Source organism: Agelaius tricolor, unplaced genomic scaffold (genome assembly GCF_023055355.1).
Source record: "Agelaius tricolor isolate 1412-34295 unplaced genomic scaffold, bAgeTri1.0.p SCAF_1, whole genome shotgun sequence".
NCBI lineage: Eukaryota > Metazoa > Chordata > Aves > Passeriformes > Icteridae > Agelaius > Agelaius tricolor.
In genome coordinates this window covers 98,217,034-98,244,324 of record NW_027269261.1, presented here as the reverse complement: position 1 = coordinate 98,244,324, position 27,291 = coordinate 98,217,034, and the positions used below count along the sequence as shown (strand labels likewise).

At 36.0% G+C, this 27,291-nt stretch overlaps 1 protein-coding gene across 13 annotated transcripts in view; it reads left to right on the top strand.

Moving 5' to 3' along the window:
• The window catches only part of ADGRB3 (adhesion G protein-coupled receptor B3), a 446,577-nt gene that overhangs the window by 185,587 nt on the left and 233,699 nt on the right, over positions 1–27,291 (top strand). For all 13 annotated transcript variants that reach the window (XR_011681988.1, XR_011681987.1, XM_071445405.1 and 10 more), the window contains 5 exons: positions 5,227–5,391; positions 8,280–8,444; positions 9,296–9,460; positions 16,078–16,179; positions 16,743–16,849. Coding sequence is in view for 11 of the 13 variants with exons in the window: in XM_071445405.1 (XP_071301506.1) it covers positions 5,227–5,391; positions 8,280–8,444; positions 9,296–9,460; positions 16,078–16,179; positions 16,743–16,849 (704 nt within the window). In the remaining 2 variants the exon portion in view is untranslated. The remainder of the gene's footprint in view (positions 1–5,226; positions 5,392–8,279; positions 8,445–9,295; positions 9,461–16,077; positions 16,180–16,742; positions 16,850–27,291) is intronic.

The following is a 27,291-nucleotide window of genomic DNA, read 5'->3' as shown; positions in this document are numbered from 1 at the left end:
AATTCTTAGTGTCTGCAATGCCAAGATATTTTCTTTTTCAGCTCACCACAGCTGATTTTGATAATCTCTATGTATCTTGAGATACCTTTCCTAAATAATCAGTCTCCTGGGCTTAATCTTGCATATTGTTCCATGCAGTTACAATACCTTATTGATTTATGTTTTTCTCTGTTTGACTACAGGATCACTACTGTGTAGCAGTGTGCAAGATTAGCAATTTAGAAATATGCTTTTCCTAGGCACTGCTTAATTAATTTTTCAAACATCCCTTTAATTATTAGCCCAAATATCCTCTGTCCTCATCCTATTATGTGTCCTGACTCAGAAAGTTGCATAGTTCCTGATCCCTGGTCCATCCATTAAAAAAAATATATATAGTCTGTATACTAGGGTATTTAAAACAGATGTTTGAAAAAATGATTAGTAAAAGGACGTGGGGCATTGTGAGAGCTGGAATGTTTCCTAATCAAAGAGTTGTCCCTTTAACATAAAAAAAATATGCAGAATCACCTACTGTACTTCATGATCTACCCATAGGCTTCAAAGGAATCTGTTAAATTTGCAAATACTAATGCAAAGCTTTCAGACTATTTTTTCTATTGCCTTTATATATTCTTTATATACACTTTAACATATTTTATATGCTGTCCAAGATACTCACTGGGATGTTAGAGAACATATTTCTCTGTGATCTCGGTGTCCTGGAAAATTTGGAAAATGGGATTTACCAGCTTCATATATATGTATGTATTGGAATAGATATTTAAATTTCAAAATAGCATTACTGATTGTTGAAGTAAAATAATGAAAGAACTACTTTTTACATAATTTTGGGTTGTTTATATTTATTTCAGACCAATACTATTCTAAAGAAGTGCAGCATAGTAGACAACAAAACATAGATAATTTTTATTGTCACTGGTCCTTTTCCAGGTGGAGATACCTCATGATCCATTACTGCAGTGCTACTGTATTCATTTCAGTTTAGTGAATTATTTCTAACACAGCTAAAACTTAAGGGGAAAGACCATCGGATTTCCATGCTTGCAGATCATCTCAGCTTCTGTTTCTCCTTCTCCATTGCCTTGAACACCTTTTGCCACAAAATCTACTTGTAGCTTAGAATTTCCAGGCTTATGGGTAAAGCAAGACATGGCAGGAGCAGGAATACACTAAGCCATTTCAAACATTTGTATTCTCAAATGCTCTACTTTGGCTGGTGTTATTTGCTAAGGTAGTTTTACTTACCTCCCTTTTTTCTCTCCCTCATCTTATTGCAACAGGGCCTGACAAAAAACTTGTCTGCATCTTTCTTAGACATCCCCTTTAACCAGCAAAAGGCCACAATAAGGTCTCTATGGAGACCTCTTTTCCAGACTGAACAACCCAAACTGTTCTATCCTGTCTTCATAGAGGAGATGTTCCATCTCTCTGATCATCTCTGTTGGAGTGCTCTGGACCACCTCCAACAGGTTCATGTCTTTCTATGCTGAGGATCCAGAGCTGGATGCAACACTCCAGGTGGAGTCCCACCAGAGTGGAGTTGCAGGGCAGAACCTCCTCCCTCATCTGCTGGCCATGATGCTTTTGATGCAGCTCAGGATGTGTTTGGCTTTCTGGGCTGCAAATGCACAGTGCTGGCTCAGGCCCAACATCTCATTCACAAACAACCTGAAGTCCTTCCTTGCAGGGCTGCTCTCAATCCCATTATCTCCCATCCTGTGTTGAAACCAGGTTGCCCCCAAGCCATGCACAGGACCTTGTTGAACCTAATAGCATTCACATGGTCCTTCTCCTACAGCTTGTCCAGCTCCCTCTGGATGACATCTTGTCCCTCAGGTTTGTCAATCACACCACTCAGCTTGGGGCTGTCCACAGACTTGCCAAGGGTGCGCTCAGTCCCGCTGTCTGTGTCGTTGATGAAGATATCAAACAGTACTGGACCTACCTGCACCATGGCAACAGCCATATTTTTTTCAATATCTGTTCAATTTAAAGCTGAACAAATCAAAAGTGTTTAAACCCCAATAAAAATCTCACAAAATATGCTTGTAGGATGAAGGCCAGCATGGCCTAACGCCTCCTTCCACTTCACAGCAGTTGTGTGTTGTGAACACTGTGGGTGTTCACTTCAACATGATTAGGTTCACAGAGTGGCAGAGAGATGGGAAAGAAGCTTTGCAGTAATCCAAACTTGTTGTGCTAGCAATGTTTTTGACAGAGAAGCTGGCAATAATCTGAATATTTTTGTCCCAAATAATGAATCTTGCATCTGAAATTGTGTTATAGAAAACAGTAACTCCTCTGCGGGCCAGCTCTCCATCTGGTGTAATTTGGCATAGCTCATGTGGCCATAATTCATCAGATGCAATAAGGGATTTTTTTGCATTTAGAAAATAGTGTTAAAGAAAGAATGTGTAAATAAAATATCAGAAAGAAAAATCAGGGGTAAGAAACTTTTAATTAAGATGTTCTTTTAACGATAATCTGGATAATACTGGGCACTTCTGTAATGTGTTGTTTTAGTGTTATGCCTATTCCATCCTTGATTTTGTTATTGGACTACTAGTTTCAGATATAAAAGTCTACAAATGCAAGAAGATGCTGTGAAACTTTTACTTAATGAGATAAAATTTGTCATAGAAGATGATTTTTGGCACAGCTTAATTTAAACCACAAACAGATAGAGGCTGCTTTCAGTCCATCCAAAATGAAACATTTTGTTTTGGCTTGTGTTTAGTTCCAAAATCACATAGGAATTGTTTTGTGTTGCTGCTAGCATGCAATCAACTCTTTCCTGAAGAAATACACATCCTCTTGGTTAAAGACCTTTAAAGAGCCATTCAGACAAAGACAACTAACTTAGAACATTTTGACAACATGAATCAAAATTCCAAATTAAGCGATAGGCTTAAACTTGTATGTGCCCTGAAAAACCCCACTCTATGTCTACATAGAGTCAAGACCTTTTCAATTTTTTATTTTTCTAGAGAATAATCTTTTTAGAATTTGGATTAACTTTGTTTAGCTAATTTTTATACTTTTTAAAAATCTTGTTGCATCTGAACATTTTAATCAACCATTGTGGTATCAGGAGATGAAATTATGTCATGTTTTTATTACTGGTTATTGTTTGGAATCTGATCTGACAAACTGTTTTCTCATTAATTTTGCTCATATGAAAAAACTGGGAATCTTAGAGATGTGTCTGGATTCGTAATCTAACACCTTGCCAATGAGAAAAAAAAAATCAATTATATAGCTGAATAAAAACAGCTGTACAAGTATAGTACTTGTTAAGAACAGCTGAAACTAAAAGAGTTATGGGCAGGTATAGTCATAAATTTACTATTTTTAGAAGTGCAAGACTTTCTGTTTTTGACAAAAATGTCAAAGTTAATCAAGGTTTCTAAACTAACTAGACTAAAATCTGTCACTTTAACATTAATTTGGACTGTTCCTAAGGGTTATTTTTTTAATATAATGCAGATGGATATGATATTTAGAGAAAGATAATAAGGACATAGGATGTGGTCTTTTTGACCACTTTTATGTGACCAAATGAAAACCTTTCATTGATTGAGCTGTTGTCCAGTGAGTTAAAATCTCCCCTGAATAAAGTCTGACATTTTCTGTCAGGTACAATTTCTCAGAAGTTAACTAACAAACTTTTTATCTCAACATAATGTCTGAAATGACAATTTTTCTTACTTTAAATGAAAGGCAATAGAACTTACCTACTTGCTGAATTCCCCTTGATCTTACTGATGAATTTGTGATAATGTGCCAGGGAGCTGAATGTCCTTCCACAGCCTTGCAATTGAATTTCACCTCAGGAAATGTTATTCTGATTCCTGCAAGAAAAGAATTGTATTCATAGAAACTGGGCAGGGGATATATGCCTTCAGGGCAAAGGAAACCTATATATGAGAAGTTCTTTCACAGTGATGAAAAAAAGTGAGGACAAAACAGAAAATCTATTTCTTCTGTAATGTTGTGAATCATTACTACTGATACACTCAGATGTTATACACAGTTTGCCCCTCCAGACACCCTTCAAACAGACAGGGCTTCAGAAACAGAATTATGTGGTACTGGGTGAGATGTTCAGTCTGGATAATAAGTTTGGATTTCTCTTAAATGCTTAACATTACTGCAGTTCTCATCACTACATTCCTGTTCTGACATTGCCTAATTTAAATTTGTGCAACTGCTCTTATTAAAGCAGAAGAAAAATAAGTAAAGTTTGCTTTGCAGTATTATTCAATTTATGTAGAACTGTTTCACAGATGTATGTGTAGAGAATTTCCTGAAAATTTCACTGATTTTTTTCTGTAAAGGGGTTGCATATAGTATGGAAGCTCACATGGATATTGTATATCAGTTTCTCCTATAGTAGAAAATGCTTAAAGTATAGAAAGATTCATCTTCTATGATTTCTTATATAATTATTATCAAATATTTGTATGTAAAAATAGTGGTATAAGTTTGTAATTTATTGTGAACTCTGAAGGTATTTGCAGTTTGTTGAATGAATGTTTTTCCAAGAGTAAAGCATGTATTACAGTCTGTTAAATCAATGAATATGTTCATGTATGGAAAGGGGAAATATCTCTTTTACTTATGTGGTCTTGGAATTTTTGTTGAAGATAATCAAGCACATCTGCCACCATATTTCCACCAGAATTTAAACAATTGAAAAAACTTTAAGATTACTGCCCCAATTTGTGATATTGACATAGTAAGAAATTACTGCATTTATTCCTATAATTTCAAAAGAAAGCTTATTTTTGATTGGTTTTAGATTTTGCCTTGATACAGAAAGTATATGCCAAATTTTCACAAAAGCATGCCTCCTGAAAATCAGGGCTATTAAACATATCAAGTCAGGGACCAAAGATGTCATTATTAACTTCTGAAAAGGAAAGTCATTATGTGTAAAACAGTCAAAGAGGAGAAACTGATAGTGATAGTGAGATTAGTTTAAAAATTAGAGAAAATGTTTCAAAGTATATTTTTAAATATACTTTAGAGAAAATATGATTAAATTAAAATCAACTAAGCTTTTAAAAGTATGTGTTTTCCTATGATAAGGCTTACCTATGAGCCTGATTTCCTTGAAGGTGGCAGAATAACTCCTATTTAAAATGTTGATCTTGTTTATTTTGAAATCCTTTTGTTACTTGTGTGTCTATTTCTGGTTAAAATCTGTGTGGTTTGTTGCAGTACATGGCGTTTGGGAGGAATGGTCACCTTGGAGTTTGTGTTCATTCACATGTGGTCGAGGCCAAAGAACTAGAACAAGGTCATGTATACCTCCCCAGTATGGGGGAAGATCATGTGATGGACCTGAAACACAGCACAAACCTTGCAATATTGCACTCTGCCCTGGTGAGCTCATACAGCAACTCTCTGCTTTGTTACAGTGCATTTCATGTGGGTTGTTTGTGGTTTCTTTTATAGCGCTTTGCACATAGGAACAAAAACATTATCCAAAGTGACTAGCTAGAGTAATATTGTTTGTTGGGAAGGATGGCTCTTACAATTGTTCATAATTATGACTGTAATGGTTAAAGTATATAGTAAGGATGGTAACTGTTCAAGACAGAGGCAAATAATATTTAGTTTCTTTGAGGTACTCTCTCTGTAGGGCACAGTATGTTGTGTAGGAACTCTTGATTCAGGATGGGTCTCAGAGAACCAAAAGGCAAAATACTTCCTGACTGTGCCTGAAAGAGGGACATTCAGAGGTCACATAGTTTGTGTCCCCCATATCTGTACAAATTATAGAATACAAAATACAGTTAAAAAATTACAGTTTGCTTGGAGGTTCACTGTAATTATTTATTCATCATATGTCAAACATATTTGTGAAACCATAACCTTTAAATTGCTAATTTATCCAAAATGGATATTATTTACATGTGTACAGACAGAAAGGCTCACACAAGCTAGGGCATTATTGAATACCCATTAAGTTCTTGTATTACATGTTTAGGTGACTCATTTCTGGTAGTTATGTGTGAAACCAATTTCAAAAAATTGCCACTAACCAAATAAACAATGCACAGGCTTCATGTTAAAATGTCCATCTACTAAAATTAAAGATTACTAAAATAAAGGTGTTCTTTCAAAATTGATTTTCAACTTTTTGTCTTTAGATTGTGATTAATTTAGACCAACTTTTTCAAAATACATGTATAAATCTAATGCATCCAGTTTGCTTCAATATTGTGAAGAAAAACAAAATATATTTTGACCTAATCTGTCAAAAAATTACTTGAGAACTCTGGATTTTGAAACATCATTTGTACCTAAATGAGTTTTAGAGAAACTTCTACACTGTTACATTTAAAAGCAGAACTTTAAGTCTTTGCTCAATATTAAGATTTGCTGCAATTTGCATTTTCAATTTATTAAGGGAATCTTCACGTAGAATTCTCTATTTTTAAAAAGTGTTTCTGAAATAGAAAACTCACATGCTCTTTTCTCCTAAAGATAAATAAGAGAGATGTATGAAATATATATGAGAAGCTGCAGAATGAGTTTTCTCCAAAGACAGTATAATAATTGATTTGATCTTTCCTATCCTAAATAATACTATATAGCAACGAATAAAACTGAAGAGGGTGCATTGAAATGTAATTTCCATAATGTTTTCCTCTTCACATAAACCTTTTATGATTAATGAGTGGAACTAGCATCCATGTTTGGAAAGATTTCCATTTTCTTCTGAATAAATTATCAGGGCTCAGCTTCATAGCTTCAGAGGCATCTGCATTGAGAAGTGCTTCACAACCAGGCATTACACAGAATATTTAATACAGAACTTCAGGGAAAAGCCTCAGAAAATCTCTTCCTTTAATTCACTGGTGCTGAGATCCTGGGCCCAGGATATGGATAGTATCTTTGAAATGTTCTGTTGTTTATGTCTGACATTAGCAAAGTAGTTTGCCTCCATTATTCACTGAACAGTGACACACCCATACAGAACAGTATGTTTAATCACTAACTTTAAGATTCTTCTTTCTATTTTAGACATTAACATCATCAGCTTAGGGAGCTGCTATTCCAACTCCCCTTTAGAAGAATCCTGAAAACAGGGTTTGGCAAGCACACCAAGTGAAATTCCTTGTTTGGAGTGGTGGTGCTTATATAGCACTAGTAGTTATAGAACCAGGTTTTCAAGGACGAGTATTAATCAAAATTATATTAGAACCTACATTTTGAGATGATATTTAACTGCAGGGGCAATGAGGAACTGATGATTGCCACAGTCTATATGAATGCAGGATCCTGAATTAGCACAATTAGTCATAACACATTTCATAATGCTTGCCTGTTTTTAAACATACTGCCTAGTCCTATTATTATCGACCATATAATTTTTAACTTGTATGGAAGCATAATTGCTTTATGTTTTTTTCATTACCTTGGTTTTTAATATTTTCATTTACCTCAAGAAGCTTTCTGATATACAAAATTATTAATAACAGTCATTAACCTTTACTCAGGAGAATATTCATCCAAACTCAAGTGCATGGGCTAATACAAATTACTAAATACAGAGCCATTTCCACAATTTTCATTTTGTTTAGACATTTAACTTGTCAATTTCAGAAAGAAGATTATGCAATATGCAAACACAACAGCAGATCTGATAAGAAAGCAAGGAAGGCAGTTTCTGTCCTGCTACATTTTATCTTAAAAGAATGTTGAAGAACTGGGATCATTTCTCTCACAGGGAGGATGAATGATAAAAATATATTCAGCATTGTGAATACAGAGATGAGAGCCTGTATGTGAGGCAAAGTGGTAACTCCCGTTTTCCTTTTCCTGTTCAACTAAAGAGATCTCTTTTCACCGTCAGCACCAATAATGCTATAATCTGACCTACCTGAACTATCACTGCAGCTCTTAGAAATCACTTCAGAGGGCTCAGGGTTCACTTACAGTATACAAGAACGGCTCTCACTTTTGCCTAAAAAGACCAGTCTTTTTATAAGGTCTTGTTTTTAATAACACCCCTCAAACAGTACGTGACTGAAATAATTATTTATCCTTTTTTACATCAGTGTACAATTAGAGTAGATTGGACGCTCTTTACTTGAGGGAAAAGGAAAACAGTTTTATATTAGTTTAAAACAGCTCATAACCTTGGTTTCTGTATTTGATTGCCATGAGAAGCCAGGCTGGGCCCAGCCCGAGGGGCTGCGGTCACCTGCCTGGCTCCGGCGGTAACTCTGCTGTGTCCATCTCTTTTGTGGCCGCGGCGGCAGTGGACGGACAGTGGCAGGAGTGGAGCTCGTGGAGCCAGTGCTCGGTGACCTGCTCCAATGGCACCCAGCAGCGAAGCAGGCAGTGCACGGCGGCGGCCCACGGCGGCTCCGAGTGCAGAGGGCCCTGGGCCGAGAGCCGGGAGTGCTACAACCCCGAGTGCACCGGTGAGTAGCGAGCGGCTCCGCCCGCTGCGGCTCCCTCCGAGCTGGAGCGGGGCCTGCAGGGCGGGCTGGCCTGGCCTCAGCGGGCTGCGAGGGGCAGGGCAGCTGCTGGAACAAAAGCCACTGACTACAACACAAGAAGTTTCACGTCAACATAAGATTTACATTGAGGGTGGCAGAGCACTGAAGAGGCTGCCCAGGGAGGCTGTGGAGTGTCCCTCTCTGGAGACATTCAAAACCCACCTGGAGGTGTTCTGTGCCACTTGCTCCAGGTGACCCTGGCTTGGCAGGGGTGCTGGACCCGATGATCTCCAGAGGTCCCTTCCAACCCTAGCAGTTCTGTGATTCTGTGAGTCCTGGGTCCTCATTCATATTTACTTGATGATGAAAAAAGCTGAAGAATGTGCCCTGAAAAGTTGCATGAAGGCTGCACATGAACTTTTCGGTTTTATTGCTCTTTGAAGGACGTTCAGCAGTTTTAGGCAGGTCTTTTTGAAGCCTAAAGTACCTAAGTTTTTCATGAACCTAGAAAGTAAATATATGTGAACTGATTCCCTTTTAGCCTGAGACTACTACATGATCCTCTGACAGTACAAAAGCAGCCTTTCAGGGGTGTGTAGATTCTATATGGATTTACCTTTAAGCCTCATTTGCTCTGTGAGAACATGTAAAAATCAAGATCTTAAAATATCGCATGCAAAAATGTTTTTACTTAGTTTCTTTTAAGGGTACTTAGGCATATTTTAAATGTGTATTGTTACTGTACAACAGCACTACAAATCAATTTTAAAAAAGAGTAATTCTCCATTATGATTGTCATCATATCACCACTGTAATTATATTTTTCCAAACAGCAAATGGCCAGTGGAACCAGTGGGGCCACTGGAGTGGCTGCTCCAAATCCTGTGACGGTGGCTGGGAGAGGCGGATAAGGATCTGTCAAGGTGCTGCTGTGACTGGGCAGCAGTGTGAAGGAACTGGAGAGGAAGTTAGACGGTGCAGTGAACAGAGGTGTCCTGGTGAGATGAAAATACAATTGCTGTTATTATTTACACTACAACAGGGCTTATTTTTATGGGCATCCTTAGGAAAGATAAGATCAATGTCTGTAGAGTAATAGCCATAAGGAGCCGTACCTGGCCTTGCTTTAGACAAGGCACTGCTGGTTTTCTCAGTGGATTTCTGTTTATGCAGCTAAGTGCAAATGAGCCCTATTAGACATATGAGCAATGCATCAAGTTTTGAGCAAAGGAAAATACCATAGTAAAAATAGTTATAAAAAAATACTTGATTGCCTAGGAATGCCTGTAGTATTTGGAGCAGGAACAATTTGCTACGGAAAATCTCTTTGAATGCACTGTATCTGAGAATATCAGGGCTGTTTTCGTAACCTGGAATTCCTTTTATCCAGTATACAAGTGACATCTCTTAAACATTTGGGGTAAATTCTAGTGCAGTAAAAATAAGAGATAAAGTGAGCCTTACCATAGTGTAGAGAGTGAATGAATGAATATGTGAACCACATTTTATAAAAGGGAAAGTAATTGAAAGACACATCTTTCTATTATTAAGCATTAATATAATGCTTAAATATCACTTTTTTAATATAATGCTTTGTATCACTCTTTACTTTGCCCTCCCAACAGATTTAAGTCTTTCCCACTAAAAGCTAATGAAAGTGTATTTTTGACCTTCTTCAAAAATGATGAATAAAGAATATCTGGTGAATCAGATACTATTTATCATAAACACACATTGTCCTAAAGTAAAAGAATGTATTTTTGAATAGGTGAAAGATAAAAAATAAGTAGTTAGTCAGGAGGGTAGGATGTTTTAGCCATCCACTTGGGAAATTATGCAATCTGAACTGCAAGCCAGGAAGCAGCAAAAAATCAATCTAGCAATCTGACTTCTGGACATTTTTGCTGGCTGTTTTCTCTGGTGGTCAGGGAAGGACTTAAATGGCAGGGATGCTTTGGGTCAGGAAATGAGAAATTTATCAGATGTGAATTTTATGTTATCAAGTCCAAATATTTCATAGGTGGCATATTGATCCCTTGACAGACATCAAGGAACAGTTTTCAAGGTACTTGCAGTACAGTAGAACAATTAGGCTCATTGCATTTGAAGAACAACAAAAAGACTATTTGTAGTTAGAAAGTTATAACACTATACTGTAGAAGCTAACTGAATTTAACTTGCCTTTTAAATGATCTCTTTAATTTCAATAAAAATTTCATCATTTGAAAAGCAGTACAAAATAGTATTTGTATTGGATTCCTAAGCAAACTAATTTCCATGGGTAATTCAGCCTTCCTCTGTAAAGCACAACACTAATAGAAGATTAATATGAATCTTCTCAATAAGCAGTCAGATGAACTAGATGCTGCTTATAAAACCATTCTTGAAATAATTTGCATTTGTATATATAAAAGGAAAACGATACTGCTGCAGTCCAATTTTCAAAGGTTGCCACCTGCTGTTAATAAAATATTTTACAGATGTATTTACAAGTCAAATGCACACAGAGATTTATTTGCCATTTGGTGAAGTTATTTATTTACTTGATTAATTTCAGATTAGATTTAGTGTGCTTATAGAAACTCTAACCTAAAGCACCTTTTAACAAGCTATGCTTGTGCAGACTATTAGACATGAATTACAGATTTATTTGCCTCTAGACTGACGTTTACTGAAGTCTCAGATTTAAATGTAGAGATAATTTAACAAAATTTTGTAAAATTTTTTAAATAAAATTTTTATATAAAATTATATAGAAATTACATTCTATAAACAAGTAACATTGGAAAGTACTACGCAGAGTTCAAAGTATAAGAAAATTTCATTATTTGTATGCATTTCTTCCTAGCCCTGAAATAGCTCAGAAAAGCTATTTTTATCTCACTAGTTTCTTGTTCTATGTAAGCCACTAAACAATGTGAGAAAACTATAATATTGATCCTTTTTCTTGTTTTAGCATTGCTTTGAATAGAACAAGATCCTCAGGTGTGTAGAACCATGTAATATTTTTGTTAAGGGTATGAAGCTGCACCTGCTTGTATCACCCAGGGGTCGATTGACTTACAAAAAGTTAAATTATAGCTGCTTTAAATTGCGAAAGCAAAAGGCTAATAAAGCCTTTTTCTGTTATAGTGACTGATGTTAATAAGGTACTTTGCAAACAGAGTGCTTACTTGATAACTGAAAATCGTGCCTGGACATTGTGTAGTTTGTGTTCTGCATTATCTGAGCATTATACAAAATTTTTTCATAGTTTCTCAGTGCTTCCCTTCAAGTGGCTGGGGCATGATCTGAATTACTTTCATCAGCATTAAGAGAGGCAGACTCAGAAGTGCTGTCTGTGAGTTGAGGGTGTGAAGTGACGCAGAGTCACCAGGCAGGTGCAAAGGAGAGCTGCTTTATTGCAAATACCTGGCCTTTTTAAGCAATTAGCCAGTTATCAGCTACACAGATTAAAATCATAACAAATATAATTCAACCAACCTCCATACACCACGATGTGAACACACGGTGGTTACATAACTTGTTTTTCTACCTCTAAATCAGCTGAGTCACTTTCCCATAGTCCTTTTCTGCTTAGCCAAAGTAGCAGGCCTGAGCCATGATTTTACAAAGCCTTTACTTGGTAAGGTTTTACCTATATGCAACAACTATCTGAAAACTGGTTTCTCAAAAAGCTTGGTTTCTGAACAAATTTTGTGCATCTTTCTTTCTGATTTGTTTATATTCACAGCTAATTTTAAAACTGTTATTTTTTCCTTCCATTGGGTAATAATCTAGGAATGAAAAAACAAAGATCTGAAAATATTTTGGGTTCAGTTATTGCTGCTTTGCTGCATCCCAAATGTCTTAAGTTAAACCTCACTCCTAGTAGGTCAGCACTACTCTGCACTCAAAATATTTTTCTGTGAAGGATAACTTCAGAAAATTGGAAACAAATCAGAGAAAGTAAAAAATGCTTCTATATTTGGTAAACAGCTAGTCACTCAGGAGTCACAGCAGAAAACTTACATGAGATGAATGAACACTATATCTGTCCCGTAAGAATAATGGAGACAGCTAGATAACAAAAGAAAATGCATCTGATAAGGGGTTGCATGGCAAAACGATCAGAAACTTGTAGAAGATTGTATAAGAGAAATAAAGCAATTTCCACCAAATGCGTCAGTAAAAATGAAGAGATGGGACAGCCAAAACCAAAGTGCAGCACTATACAGGGTAGAAGACGTCTGTAAATTTATTTTTATAAAAATAGGACTATGTTCTTATGACAGCCAGAAGAATGTTTCAACAATACAGTATTGGTTTCCAGAAATACCTAATTTCCTAATATTTAAATCTATATTACCTCTATAATTGTTTCCAATAGTAATGTTTTACCTGGATTTTACTCAAAAAAGATTCTCAGCATTTTTCTTAGAAGCATATTTTCAGTAGTATAAAGCCTGATATGGGAGCACTTTAGACCAAAGTATAACTGAAAACAGTGCTAGACTATCTTGTTAGCTAACAGAAAGGCAAGAGTGCACAACAACCAAAGATTGGCTAATCATTTCCCACTGATGATGGAAGTTTGTTTCACAGCAGTATTAAATAGATAAGATAGAATAGGAGGAGGGAGAAGATTCAAGTAATTCAAATGATACTCAGCTAAATGATAAAATAAAAACTTTGGGGAGTTTTTTTGTCTCTGATTACAGCACTATTCTATAAGACATCCAAAAGCTTTTTTCCTGTTGCCTTTGTTTATGATAATTTTGCCTGGGGCATTGAATTAGGATTCAAGAGACGAGCTGTAGTTCTACCATCATTTGAGCTGCTGTGTGCTGTAGGGTCACTTTTCTCACCCTTTCATTACCCCCTCCCATATTTGTTATCTGCCTTTGTAGATGGTAGATTCTGTGAGACCACATGTGTCTCTTGCTTTGTGGGCTGTACTGAGCTTCCACAGATCCCAGCTGGGTTGATTGCCTCTGGGAGATGCATGTCTTCTCTCCAGTAATGTCAGAAGAAGACTGTGCTTCTAGACCACTGACTTTGTTGAATATTTGTGCTGAGGTGGGATGAATTCAGGCCTATCGTTACAGGGGTGTAGCGTGGTACGTTTGAGTGCATGCTCTGTGTGGGAAGATGCTGGTGATTCACATCAAGAGTGAAAGAGGACTGCCTTTTATTTGCCAATGATAGCAAATTTTACCTCAGTATTTGCTATTTGCTTCTAAATTCTGGTAGTTTTCTATGATTTTGTACAGCAAACTCATATTTACCTGTGGGTGTGTTATGAATTATTTGTGCTATAGTTACAGAAATACTTGAACTGTTTCTGAGGATCAACAAGGCTTTTGAAGTCAGATGTAGTGTGCCTGTAATGCCTCCATGAGCGACATGGGTTGCAGCCTCACAGATGCTTTAATGTGGGCGAATGCCTGATGAGTAAGCTCTGCCAGATAGGTTTGAGCTTTGGGAAGAAGGAGTTTGTTTTTATCTGCAGCATTCCTTGATCCTTGTACGAGGCATTAAAAGGCCAAGAGTCAGCCAGAGACCAGGAAAAGGTCTTTGCCTGGGCTAAGCAAAACTTCTTCCAAGTTCCAGCTGCTCCCACACCTCTTTCCTGATGACTCAAGGTCTTGGGAGTGCCTTTTACTTTTGAAGACAACACACAAGTGCGCTGCTTATCTCCAGCAGTAGGTTAAAGTTTCAATATAATCTTGAGTTCTGAAAACTTTAATTCAAAAGCACACTAGTATCCTTCCAAATAGGTGGGAAAATCTCTGATACTACCTGAGGCTTGCTAATGTGAAAGAGAAAATATGGTGCATATAGATGCATTTATATATTTTTTTTAAAGCAAAAAATCTCACATGTAGCATTAAGTATGTGGAGAGAAAAACAGTTTTAGTTCTGAGAATCAGCACCTAAAGTGCTGATTAGTGAACACAACACATTTGAAATGGCCACAGCTGCATAACAAATATAGTTCTCACAGAGCTATAAGCTCTAGCAAATTTATGTAATTTATAATATAACCTCCTTATTATGTTAATTTACGCTCCTCAAAACAGAACATTTCTTTTGTTTATAAGGTCATAATAGAATGGTAATTGCTTTTGCTTATGTCACCAGATGGCTTATGTTTATCAAAATCTGTTTTCTCCCAGTGTATCACTGTCCTGATGCATTCACTCTGTGGGCATATCTGAAGCAGGGCTGGTATTCTAGATTATGGATTTAACTGACTTTCTTTGGGCTTTGCCATTAATGGATGTCTTGCGTTTTATGCAGCACCAACTGTCTTGATTTACGATTCAGGAATGCTGGTGGTGAAGCAAATTTAGCAAGCAATTTTTCTGCCCAACTGTGATTCATATTAGTATTACTGAGCCATCTGCTAGGTATTCTTTGTCCTCTACAAAGAGAGGGTACAGCTTTGTGCAAAAGTCTACTCAGTTCCCTTGCTCACACTTCCGTCAGCAGAAGTACAAAACAGGGAAGATGGACGATTTTATGGGGTAGATAATGGGATGGGCAAAATCTGTGGTCTGTTCCTGACTCTGCTAGAGATTTCCCATGCAACCATGAGTGAATCATTGAATTGCTTTCTGCCTTATCACACCATCTGCTAGAATGAATTTCCTTTCTCTTTTCTTTTTTCTTATTTTGTAACCACTTTGCTGTAATACAGCAGGGTTACTTTTTTTTTCTGGAAATACATTTAATAATAAACAATTCCTGATTTTCTCCACTGAACTTGGAGTGAATTAGATTTCATTAACTAACATATCAGTGATGTGAGTTGTGAGATGACCACAGCCAGATGTTTTCTGTGCTAATCTAATTTACTCAAAAATCATAAACTGGAATATACACTAACATACAAAGAGCAAGAGGAATCTGCTGTTGTGACCATGTGAAAATAAAACATGAAGCATTTGCTGAAGTTTATTTTTCCCTATGCAGTTCTGTTAGTATAAAATTGTGACAATATTTTCCCTTTAAATGGTATTGCAATAACCAGTAAAAGGTTATTTTGCTTTATAGACATTATTGACTCAGTCCCACATTATTGACTATACTTTCTTAATTATCAGCTTGTACTGAAACACATTTCAAAGAAATAGCCTGGTTTTATAATATCCTTCAGAATACAAAATTCTCATTTAGCGCCTTTAGCACATTTAATGTTTCAACTGTCTTTTCAGAACTATTTCTTTCACATTAAGATTCAATTTTAGAAAAATCTTTACAAATTTTAGTTTAAGATTAGCATTATAACTTATCACAGTTTAAGTCTCATCATCTTCTGATAGTTTCTAAGTGCTATTGATGAAAATAGAGCAACAAGGAATGAGTCAAACCTGTTAACATTGTAACTACAACCTAAAAAGTGCTTGCTTGCTGGGGAGAATAAAGCCATGGGTTATATGAAATAAATACTGTCACAAAAACAGATATGCAAAATTTCAGGCTTCTCGGTTTTTTTACTTCAAACTTAAAATTAACCCAAGTTATGTTAACATACACATCTCAGGAAAAAGTAGGATGAAATGGAACACTTATTTTTTCTGATATAAAATATGTTAATGTTTCTATTTAAATTCTCATTTGTAAATGACAGCACCTTATGAAATATGTCCTGAAGACTATTTGATGTCAATGGTGTGGAAAAGGACCCCAGCTGGGGACATGGCATTCAATCGATGTCCTCTCAATGCCACAGGTACAGTACTACTTTGAAATTTTATGATGATAAAAAGGGGAGACATATTTTGCTTTGTCTTAGATAAATTATTACTGGACTCATATAAATATGCATAGATATGAATATATCTGTATGAACATCACATATTGACTTATGCATGTGCATGCAAATATACACATGTACATATGACGTCTCTTACAGCTTACATATATGCATGGGTCTGTGATGTATGTACTTTTATCTGTATATATACATATATGTATACACGTACATGTGAGCATTATAGCCACAAAGAAAAAGCTGACAAGAAATCAATTTGACTGGATCTGTCAGGCAAAGTGATGAAAAGGAGGGAGAACATAAAAATCTTTTTAATTAAGAAAACACTGCTGAAAAGCAATCAAGTAAACATTGAAATATGTTTCAGGATCTTATACTACTCTCTATATACCGATGATCATTGCATGAAATTGTTTCTGTGTGTGCCTTTAAAATAGCATGGAATATAGATTAAATAAGGTTTATTCTTTCCAGTTGCTCTCACTTATATAAATATTTTCTGTCTCTTCTGTGTCTTACAGGCACCACTAGCAGACGCTGCTCTCTCAGTGTTCATGGAGTGGCCTTTTGGGAACATCCAAGCTTTGCTAGATGCATATCAAACGAGTACAGACACTTGCAGCATTCAGTAGGTGCAAAGTCAGCTTTAGTACTTGCTCTGTTTATTCATTACTAATCACTGGCGTAAAAAAGAAACTTACTTATTTGGTCTCAGGTTTCTCTTAAGCAATACCAAGAGGAAAACAGATCTGAGAAAGAATAATTTATGTTAATGGATATTATTTTGATCTTGTATAATGCTGGTGTTTGTGAAATAAGCCTTGTCTTACTGTAGAAGTGGAAAAATGCATCAGATTCCCTTCTTTCATGTCTGCTGCATGAAATTTTTATAGGGGTCAGAGGCAAGACATATTTTAGTTTATTAGAAAATGAGATGTGAATAAATGAGATTTACTGGAAGAGCAACTTGCTGAGAATTCTGTAATACTGTGTATTCTTTAATTGCAGAGTAGGAAGCCAGGAATGTTTCTTTTTGCTCTCAAATTTAGAACTTCACATTTGAATGTAACAATAGGAAATGATTATAGGGTAAATCTATTGCAGTGTCTTGGAAAAGGTAAAGTAACTCTAGATGAAGAAATACTATGTGAGTTTTTTTCGAAAAGCCTAAAAAAAGTTTCTTTGCAAAGCATAGGCATTATACAATTATGCACTGCCTAAACATGTTTATATGGATAGATGTAATACATAATGTATATTGCTTTATAAATGTATTACCATCATTTACGTTAGGTATATTAGTTACCCTCCATGTCCCTAGCTGAAGCATTCAGCCAGGTTAATACTATAGTGGGAAATGAGCCTTTAAAGATTCTCATGGACAATGGGTTTCCCTGCATGATATATTCTATTGACATTCTTATTACTCTGCATCCTTTTCCAAAGGCCACTGCTCCGTTTATCATTCAGCAGCAGCACACTAATACAGCTCTGTGCTTCATAACTTCCCAACTTCTCAACCAAGTGCAAAACTTCTGTAACATGTTTAAAATTCTTTAGTGGCTTGAAAAGCAGTAGCCTGACTGCCATTCCTCAAATCTGTATTGCTACTTAGAGGAGATTTTGATTAATTCCTTTGAGCTGCATTTCTGTTTTGTTAGACCCAATTTATTTGAGGCCCGGGATTCAGTTTCAGAGTAGGTCAAAGCAAGAATTATTTTTAAGATAGGACAGAATAGATAGTCAAAGGAATTTTCCCCACTACACAGAAGCTTCTATTTTACCCAACTGCCTACATGTTTATCTCTCCCTTTAGTGTTCACACTCAAAAAACCACGATAAGTTGGCTGTAACATTTTTGCATTTAATAATTTTAGTATTTTATTCTGTGGCAACAATTTCATTTGTTAGGTCTATGCTAGTTTGCAGCTCAAACTATGCAAAATGCTGTTTCATGCTATTCAGTGGTTTGACTTACCTGGCTTTGGTAGGCAATGGTTATTTTGCAAGAGCTGCAAGTCTGACTTGTTGGACAAAAGACATTTCTAACCTAGAGCAGATTTCTCTTTTTTTTCTATTTTCCTTTTTTGAAATATTAATTATAAGTAAATTACACTGTGAAATATTCTTTCTGCCAAAGAACATTTAAAAATTGGTAATGCTTTTTTAAAATTACAGAAGCACCTAAACATATCTTTTTTCTGCACAAAATTTAAGTCTGGCTCATGTGCATACAAATTAAAGTGGACTTCTTTTACACTTCGGAACTGTCCACAAGGAAACTTGATCTGTCTTACATCTTTCTGCTTCTCAAAGTGAACAACGCAGCATATTTAAAAAATCAGAGAAAATAGAGGTAAAGACCTATAAGGTCATTGCCCTGCAAATGTAGGCTTGTCCCCCCACGATACATATGTCAGTTCCATAAATCCCTGAAAATAGGGCTTTATAAGGAAGCTGCTGACAGACGGTGTTGCTATAATAAATATGTGTGCTTATGAAAGCATGTATGAGTTGTCTCAGTGTGCTTAACTTACCAATAAAGTTATTTTACCAGTGCAGACCAGGAATAGAGTGGGGTATCACTCAGTTCTCTGAATATTTCCATAAAATCTGAGCTGAATCTCTTTCATTTATTGTCTGAAATATATAAAAGAAAATCAGATGCACAGTCTTCAAAAAAATGATGTTCCTGAAGCTAATATAAAGCAGTTGATATCCATAAATACGATATTTAATACATTAAACCATAGAAGACAAACAAATCCCTGTCTTTATGCCCTCCAATCAAGCTGCATATGATCTAGAACCAGAAATCACATAGTAGAATTCACATGATGCTGTACGTAAGAAAATATTATCTATAGAAAAGTGCTCAGTATGATGGGAGCCAGAGAAGATTTCCTTGGCCATAGACCCTGCTAACCTGGCTACACAGGTACTGAACTGGAAGCTTATAGTTATACTAGTAAAAAAACTTAAGCTTAAAAGCCATCCTTGTAGTCATCTGCACAGTTTAACTGTGTATGTGTTAGCATGCTCCCTGGCCATTTCAGACCACACCAGTGAGCACTCTCCCAAAGAATGCCTACCACCCTTTGGAGGATAGCGTAGCAGAGAGGCCATTGTCAGCAGGCAATAAAAACATGATTTTCTGGGACAGAGGAGGAATAGAGAGCTTAATGTGAGGAAACCACAATGCTTTGCTATATATAGTGTAGAATTTTACCACATAACCACAGGTGATTGACCCCTGAAGACTGTCCTTACTGTATGTAACTGCTGTAGATTCACTGCCTCACGCACAAAGCTTCTTGTATTTTTACAGTTTTCTCTATTACTCACCCAGAATCGACATGGGACAAATTTCAACCCTTAATAAGCAGTATTAGAGAAGCTGAAACCCAGTTAGTGCTGTATGTTCTTCAGCTTGACTCAAGACTTGCACTGAGACCAACATGGTAGCTCTGTAAATCATGCCAGAACGGCACCATATTTTAATCTTAAAATCCATTTGAAAGTCTATTTGTAAAGATGGGGAGTCATTAAAGCTAAAAATACACCCATAATGCTAAAGATAATATACTTGGCTCATAATCCCCAGCACCATGAATAACATGGCTTTTTCCAGTCACTTACAGAATGTGCCAGGCAGAATTACTGCCTCTACTGCATGCCCTGCATGCCATGCTTCAGATGTAGGTTATGGCATCTCAGAGGAAAACAGGGCTGAGTTACATTGTCTGGACTCATGGACCACTTTTTGATACATATATCAATATTATGCTTAATATTGTTTTGCAACAGTTTCAGAATAATTCCCAGTCTTAAATTAATATATGTCCTCAATATATTTTTGAGATGAGTCTGTACTACATCTGCATTTTTTGTTGATGGAGGACTGAGACCACTTAAGCATGAAATTTATCTCAAGTCTTCTGAATTATTGCCTAGCCTCTCTTCCTTCTTAATGTTCCTACATGTCCATGGGACAACTCAGAAAATTCCTGGCATAGTAAAAATATAACAAACACAAAGCATCTAAAGAGACTATGTGCTTGAACACGATGAAATAGTAGAGGGGTGTGGTTTGACTTGTGGAGATCAACACTCAGTTTATGTCTTTCAAGGGCACCATGTCCTACACGATAGGAGTTTGAGGGAAAGCAGTTTAAGAGAATTACGAATGTCAGCTGTGTTACAAATGTACAGCCTGTACTTCTGTTAGTTTATTTTACCTTGTGCACTGTGGTACAGGTTCCTTTTAAAGCTTGGGATGATAATTAGATCTCTTTGAATAACAGAACCAATTAGTCATGAACAATTTATCCTACATTTGGTACAAATCAATCATCAAATGAATTCAACAAATACTGTTTGACCAGCTTTTACAGCTGGTTGACTAATAAGAAAATTTATTCACTGAACATATTAAGGGACAAAAATGCCCAAATCCGTGAAATAAACCTTTAGGAAATTATTTGCTTAACTGTAATAATAATAATATGTAAAGAACCTAGTTTGGATTATTCTCCCTAAAGCACTATAAGTGGAAAATTCAGAATGATAAATAGGTAGACTTTGTCTCCTGGACCTAGAGGATCAAGCAATAACTTGATGAGCAGAAAAAGAAGCATCACAGATCATATACCAAATTTTGTTCTGGTTTTCTTGCATTGTCCTCATGCATTTGCAGTGTCTGCACCTTTACATTAAGAAAATGCTCTTAGTCAAGTACATTGTCTTGAGTCTGTTACCAATCATTGTAGCTGAGAAGAATCTTTTTCCCAATTCTGTGCATTTTTTAAAATGTGTTCTTGAGAAAGAGGGGATTATAACAAGAAATTCTTCCAACTGTATTTTTTATTGTGGATGGAAATGAAGTAAAGTCATAAGGTTTAATAAACTCTAGTGGCAGAGGATATCCTTTCTTCACTTCTTCTGGAAAGTTCTTAATCGCATACTGATCACCGGAGTTGTGTTAATAGTAAGGAAATTCCTTCCTTTCTTAATTCCATATTAAATTATCAGAATTTGGAGGATTTTTCCTTTCTGTAGGATAGACATAATTTGGGTTTTCAGAGCATTTTACCAAATCAATTACTTCTATAGCAGAATGTTATGGACTGTTATGTTCTGTTATAGCAGAAGTTATGGACCTTGCTGAAGCCTGTTTTCTCTTTCTACCCTTGGCCTATAGTTTCATTTTCTGAAAACTGAACTACTTCAGTCTAACATATTTTAATCTCTTTAAAGTGTATCTGTTGCTAGCTTAATGGACTGTTATATGTAGAAAGGCAAATTAGATGATGATCTAATGACCCAAACTTAGTCTGTATAATATTACGAAGTATGTTCCTCATTGCTCATTATCTCTTTTGATCTGGAAGCAGAAAATTATATGCCTAATTACTTCACATAGAATTGTGTACTTTACCCAATACTTGGCTAGTCTGGACTAATGTCTTCTGAGGTGTGGTTTGAGGTTCTTTTTACTTTATTTGGGTAAATAGGGTAAAATCCTTCCTGAGAATTAGAAATTTATTTGTTCTGTGTTTATGAGTGACTGCAGGACCAAGAATAGAATCAGTGATTAGGACCCCACAGGCCTACTTCAGATGATATAAAAAAAAAAAATAAATTACCTAAATGCCTCAAATAAGAGTACATTTTGCTTTCATACACTCTAGAAGCCTATCAAATTTGGTATCGTACAAGCAATAATACTAAGAAGCAAGACCTCAGAATTAGGAATACCCTACATTATCATTCTTCCAAGAAGCATGAATAAAGAATTCTTCATGTATTCTTAATACAGTGTGTGGATAATAGCCACCTAAATTAGAGAAAAACACAGCAAAATAAACAAAACTATACTAAACTAAACTAACTGAAATAAGAAACCACTCAACTCATCCCCAACTGTCCAAAATCTAAAAGCAGGAAAGAAAATACTTGAATGGGGACTAATGAAAAAAATTAAAATGAGATTCAAATAGTTAGGTGTGGAAGAGCAATGAGATTTCACATTTTATGAGCTTTCTAGGAATTGAATATTGATGCTTTTCTGTCATTTTTAACGAAAACCATTAATACATAAAATCTTACCGTGGAGCTTTAGAAATTGATTTTGTGAAAATTGAGGAAATACTTGAATACACAGGTTATTTCTTTTTTCTCCTCTGTTATGCACTCAAACTAAGCAATAGGATTTATTGAATTACCAAAAAAAGAAAAAAATTTGTGAAGAATCGGCTTTAAAAAGTATTAGTAATGTATTATTGTCTTACTACACACTGAAATAGCCCTTTTGCCTAAAGTGAATTTTCCTCTACATGTCTTTTGCATGCTCTAGTTTGGAAGAGATTTGAACTACACTCATAAATAATGATGATGAAGACTAAACCTGTTATCAAGAAACTTTGCTCCTGAAAGACATCTCCCACAGTATTAGAAAATCTCTGCTAATACAGACCCTTTTATAAGCCTGTGTAGCACAGTTTTCAAGCCTAGATGATGAAATTTATATTTAGTTTCTGTGATAAAAGTAAGGCAGTATTTCAATAGAATCATAGAATGGTTTGGGTTGAAAAGGATCTTAAAAAACATCTAGTTCCATTCCCCTTGCCATAGGAAAGGTGCATTTCAGAAGATCAGGCCCTTCAAAGCCCCATCCAACCTGGCCTTGAACACCTCCAGGGACAGGGAATCCACACCTTCTCCAGGCAACTTGTTCCAATGCCTCACAGTAAAGAATTTCTCCCTAATATCTAATCTAAATCTACCCTTTGAACAGTTTGAAGCTGTTCCCACTTGTCCTGTCACTACATGTTCTTGTAAAAAGGTACTGGAAGGTTACTATAAGACCTTTCTAGAGCCTTCTCCCCAGCTGAATAATCCCAACTCTCTCAGCCATTCCTCATAGGACTGGTTCTCTACCTCTCTGATCATCTCCGTAGCCCTTCTCTGGACTCACTCCAACAGGTCTATGCCCTTCTTATGTTGGGGGTCCCAGAACACAGTGCCACTTTTGGTGATATAACACCTAATATAACATGCATTTTTGCAAAATCGGCTGCTTTTTATCAGAAAGTCAAAAAAAGTAAAATATCTCTTAACTCTTGGGAGTTAGGAAGTAAAAATCTACATATGAATTACCACATTGATGTCAAAATATTAGCACTTACAGAGGAGCATGGGAACTTATGCAGGTGAATCTTTACATACCAAACTAATAATATAGCCATAAAAATGCATTTCTGCTGCTTCTGCTCATACTATAATTTTGTTTCAACTTTTTCCACAGCAGTGTTATTCACAATTTTGCAAGTGCTTGGCTAAAATATAATTTGATAAAAAGAGCTTTGAGGTGAATGATGATTTGCTCAGCTGCAGCTCATTAGAGATGATTTTGTTTTTCCAAATTATATTACAAGGGCAGCATACCAGCCTGTCCATATACTTCTCACTGAAATGACTGCTGTACTCTGAGGAATGAAAGGCTTCCTACTAAAAAATTTACAGCTCCTTTTTTTTTGCTAGTTTAGTGCTTCATTTCTTTTCATATAGCCACAGAGCAAAGCAGCCAGGCTTAGTTTTATACATTTGAATGCAGATGCCTCAAAAACAACATTTTTCTTCTTCCTCAGTCTATACTTATATTGGTATATGCCAGCTATTCCTCTTCACCTTCACAGATTTTGATAGGCAGGGGTGTCAATATATGATCTGCTTTCCTTTCCTTGATTCCCTTGCAAGGCCAGAATTTGCAGCTCTGTTTTGTCATTTCTGTTATCTTGTCTGGAGAATGACAAACTTTTATCTCATCAGAGAGCAACTGATCAAGAGATTGTGCAGGCAACAGTTTTCTCCTGCCTCACTAACATTTTCCCATTTTACACAGAAGAAGATAAAAAGTTAAGGGAAAAAAAGCTAGTCACTGTTGACTTGATGGTGAGGGCACTCTACAGCTACCTGAAAGAAGGTCTCTTCTCCCAGGCAACAAATGACAGGATAAGAGGAAATGACCACAAGTTGCACCAGGGAAACTTCAGACTAGATATTAGGAAAAGTTCTTCCTGGAAAAGATTGTCAACCTCCAAACCCTGGAGGTATTTAAAATACATATAGATGTGGCACTTGGGGACATGGTTTAGTGCTGAAATAACAGTTGGACTCAGTTATATTAAAGGTCCTTTCCAACCTAAACAATTCTAAATAATAAGTAACTCTATGATTCTGTGATCTTGTCAACATGTACATGCACCTCAGTCTTAGAGAGACTATACAGTAGGAGAAAACATTTGTCTACTTTTCTACACAAGCACATCATAACTTAATTCAACCTCTGGAGTTCCTTTTCATCCTTTCTGCTTTTGAATATCTGTTTTTTAATAGCCAACCAATCCCATTTGTTAAATTAAAAGTCCCCACTATCATTTCAGGGTCCATAATATTTTTTTCCATATCTGGAACATACACATTTACCAAAGATTAATAAGTGTGTTACATTAAATGTGTTCCTGTGTTTGCTGCTGCTGCTGTGTCTTCTGCAGTAGTGAGCAACTGAGTGTTCCCTGATCACATTGATAATCCCAACCAACCAACCAACACTGCAGCCACAGATGAACTTCACTAAGGTATGGCCAGAGGTAAAACAACAGAAAGCCATTTAAGAGCTTGGTAGAGAAAAATTTCATCTAATTTTCCCTTAAAGTCTACCAGAACTGCTGGAACCTCCACTCCAATTGAATGTGGCACTGACTGCGAAATGACTGCGAGAGTTTGGCTTGGCAGCAGGAGACAAAGAAATGGTCACAACATCTTACACCTACAATTATTCCCTTGCTTTTTGTTCACTACTTCATTTGCTGCAATCCCTCAATATGGTTTATTAAGTACATGAGGGTCAAAGGATTTTTCTCTTGCCCATTACTTTATGCTGCATGCCCATGCAGAGATTAGGACTCCCAAATAATGATAATTTCCTTGAAAAAAACTTTTTGGTTATTCTTGCAAATACAAGTGAGTGTCACAGAAATGACTGTATGGAAGCAAAATGATATACATATAGAAATTGGTTAGAATCAAATAAGCATTTCAGTTTAAGCATTTATCAGAGCTTTATGGTTTAGGGACATATACTTACAAGGATGACCATGTAGCATAAAAAATGAGAGACAGCTCATTTGTAGTACATCCTTTTGTGACCTGTAGCTTCAGCCATTCAGTCACTATGGAGAACCAGGAGATTTTACCCCAAGCAATGTTATGTCTGTCATAAAATGAAAACAACCCTCTCAGAGTCGTCATTCTCTTTTTCCTCTCAACTCTTGCTCTTGTCAGGTTGCATTATACATAGATAACACAAATCTTTAAGGCATGCCCTCTGGTTAAAAACAGAAACAACAGTAACAACAACAAGATCTCTCACACAACATGCCAACGTGAGCAGGATTTAATCACAGATAATTGGAACATTTAAGAGCAATGCTTAATAAAATAATAATACTAGCCTTGGTCAACAAACATAAAAATGAATACAAGAAAAAAGTGATCTGTTCAGTTATTATTCAGTCCTAATCCTGAGACTCATTTGTTATTCTACTGAGAGCAGTCTTATTTATATAAAATATCCATTAAAATGTTTTGTTGGATCCATGCACAAATCAAAATACTGAAAATGTGTAATTACTTTCTGTTACCTATTTAGTGATAATAGCTCAAGGATTTGAATTGACAATATTGATGATGATGAATATGAGGATGATGATGTTGATTAAAAAAAGGAATTATGTAATGGGCTAAAGTGGTAAAAAATCTCTTGAATAGCATAGTAGGAGTCTTCCTGTAAAAGAGGGCAGAGGAAAAAAAGATACAAAAGATACAGTGGAGCATTCCTCTGAGCTGTTCACACTCTTCTAAAAACATTTTTGACCTCCACACATACTAGATTTTTTTTCAAAGATTCTTCTATAAACCTGATCACATATGGAAGAGCACATGCAATTTCATCTGTGCAGATATTCAGCTTGCCTGAGATTAATTTCTAAGACAGCAAAGGATTCTGTGTAAATAATCCACCTTCTTTTCTCTAAAACCAAATCCCTATTTCAGGGAACATTTTGCTTAAAAATATTTGGAAGTATATGACAGTGGCATGACTGTTTCAATATAATGAAGTGATCCTAATTTTTTTTCCATCTATATACATTTTAAATAAGTTCCCTAAAGCATTAAGTTGTAGTGGTTTCAGCTGAGTGCACAGAGGCACAGATTGATGCACAGTTTCTACAAAAACTTGGTTCAGAAGATTGCACACCATGAGTGTATGAATGCAGGAAGGCTGAAGTTCAATTTCAGGGCACTCCTTAAACTTTGACTTTTCTGGATGGGATAAGTTATAGGAGGCTTTAGTTTCGGAACATTTGTAGGGATGTGTTACAGAGTTACAGAACTGAAAGGAAATTCATGAGACCATCCAGCCCAAACTTGTGTCCTATCAGAATCAGCTATGCTTGTGTTGTTGTAGCTTTTTTTCCTAGGCTTTTATCAAGGCCTCCAGTATGGAAGTCTGCATAGTGTGTTCAGGTAAACTGTACATCATTTCCTTTGCAGTTGTAAAGTTTTTCTTAATTTATATCCTTAATCTTCCTTGACATAATGTATAAAAATTTCTTTTTCCCTTTACTGCTGCACACAAAGGGAATATATGATTGCCTTCTTCTTTGCACAAAATGTTTATTTAATAGTGTATTATCGTGACTGAAATTGAGACTACTAACTAATTTCACTGATGAAAAAGTGGAAAATTACTTTGTATTGCTTGAGGCACTTCCTTCATAAAATACTGAATATATAGAAAACATCTCTTGCATGACATTAGGTTATAAATATTTGAATGCATACCTGAAGATGCATAGCCCTATCTTTAGACCTCACTCTGTTTCTTTTAAAAGATGGATGAAATTATATTCTCAAACACTGAAACAGCCTGAAAATAGACAAACATAGTGTAAATAATTTATTATATTGAGGGAAAATAAAGTTTTGTGCCAAAGCAGTTAAAGG